Source organism: Patiria miniata, unplaced genomic scaffold, assembly GCF_015706575.1.
Source record: "Patiria miniata isolate m_02_andy unplaced genomic scaffold, ASM1570657v1 HiC_scaffold_10, whole genome shotgun sequence".
NCBI classification, from domain to species: domain Eukaryota; kingdom Metazoa; phylum Echinodermata; class Asteroidea; order Valvatida; family Asterinidae; genus Patiria; species Patiria miniata.
Window position 1 is genome coordinate 10,023,257 of NW_024037048.1, and position 10,259 is coordinate 10,033,515.

The 10,259-nt window shown below is 41.9% G+C and overlaps 1 protein-coding gene across 2 annotated transcripts; it reads left to right on the forward strand.

Moving 5' to 3' along the window:
* Nucleotides 1-466: 466 nt before the first annotated feature.
* LOC119737578 (cytochrome c oxidase subunit 5A, mitochondrial-like) lies at nucleotides 467-5,647 on the forward strand. 2 transcript variants are annotated; one of them, XM_038212041.1, is made up of 4 exons: nucleotides 467-654; nucleotides 2,273-2,505; nucleotides 4,201-4,332; nucleotides 5,360-5,640. In XM_038212041.1, exons 1-3 carry the CDS (start codon nucleotides 576-578, stop codon nucleotides 4,330-4,332), a joined length of 444 nt encoding a protein of 147 aa, XP_038067969.1. In that variant the 5' UTR covers nucleotides 467-575; the 3' UTR covers nucleotides 5,360-5,640. The 2 variants fall into 2 exon arrangements, with proteins under 2 accessions (XP_038067969.1, XP_038067963.1); XM_038212035.1 differs by having other exon boundaries at nucleotides 468-654; nucleotides 5,356-5,647.
* The last annotated feature ends 4,612 nt before the right edge of the window (nucleotides 5,648-10,259 follow it).

Below are 10,259 nucleotides of genomic sequence, written 5' to 3' on the forward strand. Positions count from 1 at the left end.
TTGCTCTATGCATATGCTGAGTTTCAAAATTTTTCGTCACTCGATGGTCGAGATCTTGGGGGAGGGGCGGAATCCGCCCCCCCCCCGGCTGAGAGATGGTCAAAATAACCCGGCCCCTTTAGGGTTAGGTGAAAATATTGTGGAGACGAAAATTTTTCGTCACTCGATGGTCGAGATCTTGGGGGAGGGGCGGAATCCGCCCCCCCCCCCCCCCCCCCCCCCCCCCCCCCCGGCTGAGAGATGGTCAAAATAACCCGGCCCCTTTAGGGTTAAGTGAAAATATTGTGGAGACGAGTGAAAAAAATATTGTTATGGAAAATTCGTTGAATACAATTGAATTATCTTTCTTGAAGATAGATCACCTTTTGCCGCATGTATTATACATTTATTTCTAAATTTTTGTGAATGCGCGGCTGAACCCGCGGCTGAATACGCAGCAGTAATCCGGCCAAATCCGCGCCTACCTCGAGCCGGCCGCGCCGGCCGGCCAGGTTCAAAGGTCACCGCAAGTGAATTCGCCGGTTGTGTGGATTTTCCAGCGTTTTGCACGTAATTTCTACACACCAAAAACCACAATGTATCGACGAGTAATATCGAGTGTTGTGAGCAAAACAAGAACGGCGATTAGTCTTCAGGCTTGTAGTCGACCTGTTGGTTAGTAATTTGTATGTAATAATAAATTTAGAAAAAGACAATAGAGTGGATTTGAACCACATGCATATGAATGGGAATTGGGATGTTTGACTTTGATGCACTACAAAATTTTGTCGATCGTGTAGGCCTGTTTCGGGCCCCTGTTTAAGCATGGAGGGCTACATGGTTAAGTTAGTTTCGATCAATTAGAGTCGAGGGTGTTTTCTATTACTCAGTCAACATGGTCAAAGTAAAAAAATGAGCTTTTCAACCTATAAAATTAAAGCAGACTTTTCTCAAAATTTTGAACATTTATTGGTGTAGAAATTACCGAAATTACGATTTTCCTACGCAGGTTATGGTTTATGCCGTGCAATTCAGCGCGCTTTGCACGTTCACGGTACAACATGTACATCGCGCAGTGATCGCCATCTTTATTTTCATGTTGCGTTTTGTTGTTGAAGTTGTTGTCATCGTCATTTTACCCCAAATTGTTCTTAATGAAAGTCTTAATGTCACCAACTAGTTTGGAAGGCCTAGCCTAGGTCAAATGATTCCAAAGTGGATTTTGTTCCCTATAGAACTGTGCCTGTTGATACACGATCGCCAAAATTTTGACAATCAATGTGTGTGTGGTTAACAAATATTTGTTCGGGCTCAGTGATGTCAGATAAAATGTTCATGCTTTTTGTTCACTGAAGTTATTTCTTATTCATGCCATTGTCAAATATCTATTTATTATGAATAGTTTTGAAATTTCTTTTCATTATTTTATTCTAGTTTCTGCCAATGCAGTACCAATGACGAATGTATTTTTGTCCAATTTGTTTGATATTGTGTCCCATGTAGCTTCAAAATACATGGGCCTACTTACTTAAAATCACCGAAATCATTCAGTCATGTCAGTTGTCAGATAATTAGATTACCAAATGACACAGTGATTTTTAACGTACACGTATGCCTAAAAAATATAAAAAATAAGGGATTAAAAAGAAATGTATCATTACAGCAGTGTGATACACCTGTACACTTTTGAGATATTTATCAGAAACAAACGTACGCCTAGTTACATTTACACATCTGGCACAACAATTTTTTTTTTAAATGTGGAAATAGATAACAGATCCTGTTAAAAAAAAGAACACTAGTGAGTGTGACATGTTTTTCCCCATGCCCTGTGTGACAGGTATTAACCCTAACTCCCTAGGCCTTTTTGCTAGGATGTAGCCTCAATCCTGCAAAATCCTCCAATTGGCCTCATGGAAAAATTGCATATGATATAGCCTCAATCCTGCAAATTCCTCCGTTATTTCTTGAATATGGTCCATGGAGGGATGACCACTGCCTGAATCCTGCAACATCCTCCGGCTATGTCTGTCAATAGGCTGAGGCAGAGGCAGTGACATCCTGGAGCAGTGCGGAGGATGTCAAGTATAATCAAGGACTAAATTTATGCACGGCTGAGCATAAACAACACAAGGTCCGGCCCAAGACCTTGACACAGTGCGTACTCCGAAATCAGCAACGCACTTTTGCCATGAGGATTTTGGAGGATTCAGGGCGGTTAGGGTTAAAGTAAAAATTAACATCTTTCCCGTACTTTTTTAACTTTCTTCCCATAATTTTCTTCCCTGAACAGTTGCATCAAGGAGTTACTCATCCAAGAAGGAGGAGACGGACGAGCAGTTTGACGCCCGGTGGGAGGCCTACTTCAACCGTCCAGAGATCGATGACTGGGAGCTCCGACGAGGCCTGAATGAGCTTCATGGCCATGACTTGGTCCCGGAACCTAAGATCGTTGCTGCCGCTCTGAAGGCGTGCCGACGTCTCAACGACAGCGCCATGGCTGTACGCGTCCTTGAAGCAGTCAAGGTACGATACCTCGTTCCCAAGGGTGGCATGGACCCTTCATGCTTGTCAATCAAACAGTGGGCATTGACCAATTACAGCATGACTTCTGCTTGTCAATCAAACAATAGGCATTGACCAATTACAGCATGACTTCTGGCCATATGACCAAAGAAACTCAGTCAACTTCCTTATGGACTGTTCCATTGGCCATAAGCCCCGCCCACTTTTGGTTTGTGTGAATGAATATTTCCTGCTTGTCAATCAAACCGTGCACATTGACCAATTACAACATGATTCTGGCCATGTGACCACAAAAACTCAGTCAACTTCCTAATGGACTGTTCCATATTTGGCCGTAAGCCCCGCCCACCTTTGGTTTGTGTGAATGAATCTTTCCTGCTTGTCAATCAAACCGTGCACATTGACCAATTACAACATGACTTCTGGCCATGTGACCACAAAAGTCAACTTCCTAATGGACTGTTCCATATTTGGGCGTAGGCCCCGCCCACCTTTGGTTTGTGTGAATGAATGTTTCCTGCCTTGTCAATCAAACCGCACGCATTGACCAATTACAGCATGACTTCTGCTTGTCAATCAAACAGTGGGCATTGACCAATTACAGCATGACTTCTGGCCATGTGACCAAAGAAACTCAGCCAACTTCCTAATGGACTGTTCCATATTTGGCCATAAGTCCCGCCCACCTTTGGTTTGTGTGGATGAATCTTTCCTGCCTTGTCAATCAAACCGTGCACATGGACCAATTACAGCATGAATTCTGGCCATGTGACCACAAAAACTCAGTCAACTTCCTAATGGACTGTTCCATATTTGGCCTTTAGTCCCGCCCACCTGTGGTTTGCGTGAATGAATCTGTCAATCAAACAGTGCATACTGAACCAATCAGATCACAAGACATGGGCGGGACCAAACATGGGCAGGCTTATGACCAAATATGGAAATTAAGGTCCATGTACAGTTGGACATCATACATTTCCGAACGATTAGGCCAAAAAAAAATTCTGCTTTTGATTACATGGCATTTGAAAATAGGGTTGATAGGTACATGTATGGAAATGTTTTGTTTGTTTGCAATTTTTGTGTGTACGAGCATATGAAGGTGTCTGTGTGTAGTTAATGGTAAAAGGTAGTAATTGATGATTTTCACGGGTCACTGGAAGCAAAACTATTAATTTTTTTTTTGCCTTTACCATCTTTATCTGAACCAATAGTGTACTGCATTTTTAGTGCAAATCATAGTTCAAAACTGATTGTGCTAAATTAATTTTTCAGCAGTTTTTTGGCTATCATTCCAGTATTAAACCAAAATGTGCGAAACCACTTTTAACTTGACACTTTGCCAACCGCAGTACAGGAAGTCGATGCCAATGAGTGATTTGTTGAATGCCGACTTACACAAAGGATTTTGTAATGCTTTTTATGGAAAGGTGACCGAGAGTAACACGACGACTTGAGCGAAATGGCGACTTATAAAAGCCGACTTAGAAATAAAAACTTCAATGGAAATGCATTACGGACAATCGGGACTTTAGTCAGACGGCCGACTTGAGCAATTTGACGAGTTGTACGATGTCGGTTTAGCTGGAGTTTACTAAAAGCGGTCGGAGCCTATGGTTGAATCTTGGACGGTCCAATGAGTAGTATACCGGTTTCTTGAGCAATTCTTTTATTTTTTTCCGGGTTTTTTTTTAGGACAAGGCGGGAAGTCACAAGAACATCTATCCCTACATGGTCCAAGAGCTCCGTCCCACCCTGGATGAGTTAAGCATCAACACTCCGGAAGAGCTTGGCCTAGACAAACCACTGGAAGACAAGATTATGTAGGTAGGTATCTCGGCCGTTCCTGAGGTCTATGGCTATTCTCTAATCCAGATAACTTTTGGAATAGGACCCCTACAACTTCTCGTATTCAAGCTGTATGCGTGAGTAAAAAGCCAGTGTGGCCCATCAGGCCGGCGTTTATCTCCGGTTTCAGTAGCATGAAACGACTGAGAATATTTCTACTCCCCCTGGATGGGATGCCAGTCCATCGCAGGTTACTCTCCAGCTAATGGCAGTACCCATTTATACTCCTGGGTGGATAGAGGCAAGTGGGGTAAAGTGGTTTGCCCAAGGACACAACATATGGCCAGGAGATTGAATATTTTTTCTCCCCCTGGATGGGATGCCAGTCCATCGCAGGTTACTCTCCAGCTAATGCCAGTACCCATTTGTACTCCTGGATGGATAGAGGCAAGTGGGGTAAAGTGGCTTGCCCAAGGACACAACATATGGCCAGGAGATTGAATATTTCTACTCCCCCTGGATGGGATGCCAGTCCATCGCAGGTTACTCTCCAGCTAATGGCAGTACCCATTTATACTCCTGGGTGGATAGAGGCAAGTGGGGTAAAGTGGTTTGCCCAAGGACACAACATATGGCCAGGAGATTGAATATTTTTTCTCCCCCTGGATGGGATGCCAGTCCATCGCAGGTTACTCTCCAGCTAATGCCAGTACCCATTTGTACTCCTGGGTGGATAGAGGCAAGTGGGGATGAAGTGGCTTGCCCAAGGACACAACGTATTACCAGCAGCTGGATTTGAACCCTTGACCCTCTGATTATGAGTCACAAACCCTAACCACTAGGTCACACTCCCCACAGTATATGTGAAGTATGCTTCGAATTGCTTGGGTCCTGTTGCCAAAGTTCCCAAGGCTGGATTTGATTTATCTTGTTGATAGCGACTGCTTGATAATGCTTAAAGGGCATGTAACGAAAATTCTTTTATGCAACCCTTAAATATGCACCTTTGTGTCCCATTTAAATTCATTTTCAATTTTCATTTTTGCCAATTTGGTTTTTCAGCTAGACTGGTGCCATTACAAGATGAATTGATGGTCCTGAATTCCTGTACCTACATCACCACACTGTGACATCATGTGCAATGCTCTGGTGGCAGCTTGGTACCAGACCGTTCCATTTGATTGGCTTCAACTTAAAATGCATGATCTATGCAATGAGGAACACAAAAAAACTTTGATTTCAGATACAACCACAACTTAACTCGTTACTTAATTCTTTCTAAGTATCTTGCAATATCAGTCAGGTTTTTTTTTTCTTTGCAACTAAAATGATTGATAACTGACAAAATAAACGTAATTAAAATATTTGAAATATTGGAAAATCCAGGATGTGGGATTCTTTCAGGTTGTTACATGTTCAGTTACTTCCCTGTGCTTACTCGTGCAAGCGCGACTGTGTTCAATTGAACTCGCACACGACTTCTCGTGCTTACTCGAGCCTGGCCCAAGTAACCGACCCGCTGAGCTGGTTACTTGGGTAAGTATCCCACAATACAATGCGACAACCTGCAGCTAAGTCTAACACCACGGTGACGGGAAATTCAAAAGTGTCTCAGCTTCACTTCACACTAGTACCAGACGACGGGAGGAAAGTTCAGTTAATTTGAACCGGCATTTCTTGTTCACGTTGGAAGAGCACGTACAAAAAGTGGCCACCATGGCTTGCTCTCGACTCCTCAAATCCATTTGTAAACGAGATTTAATCAGCACATGACCTCGAATAACGGAGATCGTTCGTTTATTGCTAAGATTGCACATGTGTACGTGTTCTACATAACTCCCGAGGACCAACACACAAAGGGAGAACAACAGATCCTTTCAGTCCTCGGGAGTTGGGTCTTTCGTTCAAAACGGTCCTCTGTAGTAAGTTTGTGTGCTTAGTCTATGGGAGAGTGTTATATTACAGGGACAAAGGGAAACACAAAGCATTGTCCTCGCGAGTATAGTAAAACAAGAGTGTGTGCATCTTTATATACCCAAGACAAAAGAACATGTATGGGTAATCGCGAGGGAAGTCCATAGAAGAGTGTTATATTAGAGGGACAAAGGGAAATACAAAGCACTGTCCTCGCGAGTATAGTGAAACAAGAGTGTGTGCATCTTTATACCCAAGACCAAAGAACATGTATGGGTAATCGCGAGGGAAGTCATCGAACAGGCTGAACGTACGATATGCAAATCAATACATCACTTGGATAATACGTCACTTTGTAATCGTTATCAGTTGTTTGTGGTTCAAAAAAAAATGTATGTGTTGCATTTCTGCTTTTCTCTACTGGAGTCCTCGGAACACTGGATCAAATTCTCTTCGGGGAATCGCAATCCGCTTTGTATTTCACATGAAGCTGTAACAGTATGCTATTTTTATGGTTTCGCCTCACTGATGAATTATCAGTAAGACTACGGCCAAGTTCGGGCAAGGACCATTAGTCGCCTAGTGGTTGATTTGTGACGTACCTTACGCCTGCGCACTGATGGCAACGTGCTAACGTCTCTAGTCAAACGCTGGTCAAAATGTCATCGCAAAATTTCGGGATCCTGGATGTCTGCTAGCGTTATGAATGCGCGCGGCTATTGGTTACCAGCGAAGCAACCAACCCCAGTAGGCTGGTTCCAAATAGTCGACTAGCGTAGTCAACCACCGTCGACTAGACAGAGTTTGGGCAAACGTTAGTTAACCATTGGTCAACTACATGTATAGTCCTTGTGCGAACTTGGCCTACATTTATGACGTTCAGGTCTTGTTTTTACAAATCATTAGTTCTGAATGCCCAATGTAACTTTTTTTTTTCTTTGCACGGAAAACTTTCAGGATAATTTTTTTCAAATATTGCAAACACTGATGTGTGCTGTGTGTGTTCTAGGGATATTCAGGACTATATTAATATAAAATTCTTTCTTTGTGTGCATGTGTAGGATTTTACGTACTTGTAACAATCGGAATTATAGTGTGAATTATAATTATATAAAAGTTGTGGGTTTGGTTTTACACTAATACAAAAATTGGTGTTCATATTATTTTTGAATCACAAGGGCTGATTTCACAGAGTTGTTCAGCAAAGAGATTTGTTCCATAAACGTGCTTTACTGGTTACCAGTTGAATTTCTACATGAAAGATATTCCTTTGGCTGGTTCACTTTTAAATGCATAACAGCTTAGTGGAAATGGCCTTCCGTTTGATTAATTTGGAGATTACAAATTTATTCCATACAGTTTGTGATTACATATACATGTACCATGGTTTTCTGTAGAAACAATAAATCTAAGTTTTGAGTTGAAATCTTCTTTCATTGACTGAAAATGTGTGCATTAATTGTCTTCAAGGATTTGTAAGTAAAAACACAAAAATGACAACATGTCCCATCTCTATGTTTTGTAAACAGCTCAATCGGATCTCGAAAGCTGCGGGCCAACGATTCGTTTTCATGCATGAGTCACGTGATAGTGCCATCTAATTTCTGGAAGGAGTGTTTTGAATAAACAAATCAGGGTTTTGACCCCAGTGACCACATGACGACCTTTGACCCCAGTTTGGTCACGTGACATGTTGGGGCTGGGCTACCGATACTTTTGACAAAGTTTGGTTGAAATCGGTCAAAATATGTAGGAGCATTAGACAATGTCAACGTTTGTTACCAACAGCCTAACGGAGAGATGTGACGATTTGTTGGGCTGCTATCCCGCAGCTAAAATACATGTACAAGACAAGCTAGGCCCAGAGTGCACACAATTTTGTTCAATACAGGGGATTCACAATTGACCTATCGCGGTAGAATCGCGTCAACGCAGCTTGTGAAATATTATCCATTTACATGTATACAAATGGACGCAGAACGCGCAAAATCCGAGACAAACAAAAATTAACATACAAAATTCCATAGGGTTGTCTAAGGGGCGTGACTAACTCGCAAACGGCGATAGGTCAATACAGTGCGCCACCTATAGATTGCCAGGGAGAGTCCATTTTGCAAGATTTTGGTCGACAAAAACACTGCCAAATTGCCGCGATTTGAACGAATGTGAGGAGACATTTTTGAGGGAATTTTTGGTAGATCGGGGCATAGCATTCTGCCACCTCTCAAAAATACCATCTTGATAAAAATAAAATGACAGATACATGTACTCGAATCAGCTTACGAAACCGGACAAACTAACAATTTTATAACGTGTACTGCGCCACAGCGTGGCATGTGTTGAGCATCTCCCACAATGCACTGCGAAAAATGGAGTCTCCGTGGCAACCAATTGGGTGGCTTACTGTATTGGGATGTCGTATTGATTCAGAACGGCGATTCACTTGGAGTCTTTTCATGCATCTGGTCAACACAATGGGCCGGATTTCGCCCATTCATTGGCATTAAGCTAATTGGCATTAGGTAATCCTATACAACAGCACTGCCCAGTTCTCTTCAATCCACGAAGAGGACACTCGGCTGGCCCTCTGTGAGCAAAGAATCTAAATTGTTGTGAAAAAAAAAAAAAAGTGCAAGATTATAGATATAAACATTTCCAGAAGAAACGAAAGTTTATTTCGCCCTAATATAAATTACATAGTTACATAATTGAATATAAAATAATTATAAGATTTGAGGCTTTGCATGGTGGAGTATTGGTATCGTTTCGGTTTGCGGTAACACCATGTGGTAATAACTACTGCTTAGAAGATATTTAGTTCTGAAAAGAACTTGTCCTGCTTATTATCAACTTCGCTGAGTAGTTTTTGTTCTGATAAGAACAGTCCTGCTTTAAGTTCTAAAAGAACTTGTCTTTGGTCTCTAAAATAACTGCATTTGTTTATTTCTTTATAAACATTTCATATAAAATATGTTTTCAACTGATGTTGTGTGCATTATTTACATGCCTCATGAGACAGAGGCAGACTTAACTTAAAAATTCACACGGAAAAAACAACCTCATGAGCAAAATATTACACTTCGTGTCATGAGAGATCGATGGATTAAACTCTTTAACCTTGCACCATTCTGACAACGACGCATCTTCGACCCTTCAGAAACTGTAGCTGGCGCTGTTTGGCCTACTCACGAGATCAAATGGACACGTGCCCATGCTGGTACAGGCGAATGTTGAACTTCGTCGTATGCCTGGCAGAAGGGCATATGCGCGTACGCCTGGCCCTTATGCGCAAATGCGTAATCACCAAAACGTTCCCAGCATAAGGTATATGCAAAAAAACTGCCTCAATTTTGATGACACCTAAATATTTCCGTCAGAAATAAACACAAGTTGCTTCAAAAATTATGATTCATACGTGTGACAAAGTTCACATTTGTATGACTTTATATAATAGGCATTGGAGAACATTGGATTCATAATACCCGCGGGGAACACTGGAACCGTTCAATGCAATTTTCTTGAGAGTGATTTTCGCGTCAGAATGCTCATATGCCCTTCGCCGGGCACCAGAAGAATTGTACTCTAAATGCAACGCACAAGTACAACATACACAACCAACTAAAGCGCATCATAATGGTTCAAAAACGTCACAGCGAAAACCTTCTGCAGCGGATGCGCGCACGCATTTGCGTTGTTTGCGCAGGGCAAAATGAAATGCTCATTTACTGGTTGTGCGTATGGATTTGAGTATACATGTATCAGCTTCGATAACGCACCGGTATGGAATACAAACACAGATACGCAAATAGCCGTACAAAAGCCGTACACAAAATTTGGAGTTTTCCATAGTTATTTGCACAAACATGGATGCGCCCAGCAGGCATCACTTTGTACATCGAGTCAGCGCCCTAGTAATTTAATATAGGCATATGCTTCTGAGTTATGTATTAATTATTAGCACCACAAAGAAAAAAACCAACACCAACTTTTAGCGGAATTTATATGATACATCGCTTGCAAATATTACCCGGTTTTGATCATGGGGGAAAAAG

Bases quoted from the DNA above. Each gene is read 5' to 3' on its own strand.
- LOC119737578 (XM_038212041.1), top strand. From the start codon at position 576: ATGTATCGACGAGTAATATCGAGTGTTGTGAGCAAAACAAGAACGGCG. The intron at 655-2,272 runs GTTAGTAATTTG...TTCCCTGAACAG, and splicing joins GGCTTGTAGTCGACCTGTTG to TTGCATCAAGGAGTTACTCA. The intron at 2,506-4,200 runs GTACGATACCTC...GTTTTTTTTTAG, and splicing joins GCGTCCTTGAAGCAGTCAAG to GACAAGGCGGGAAGTCACAA.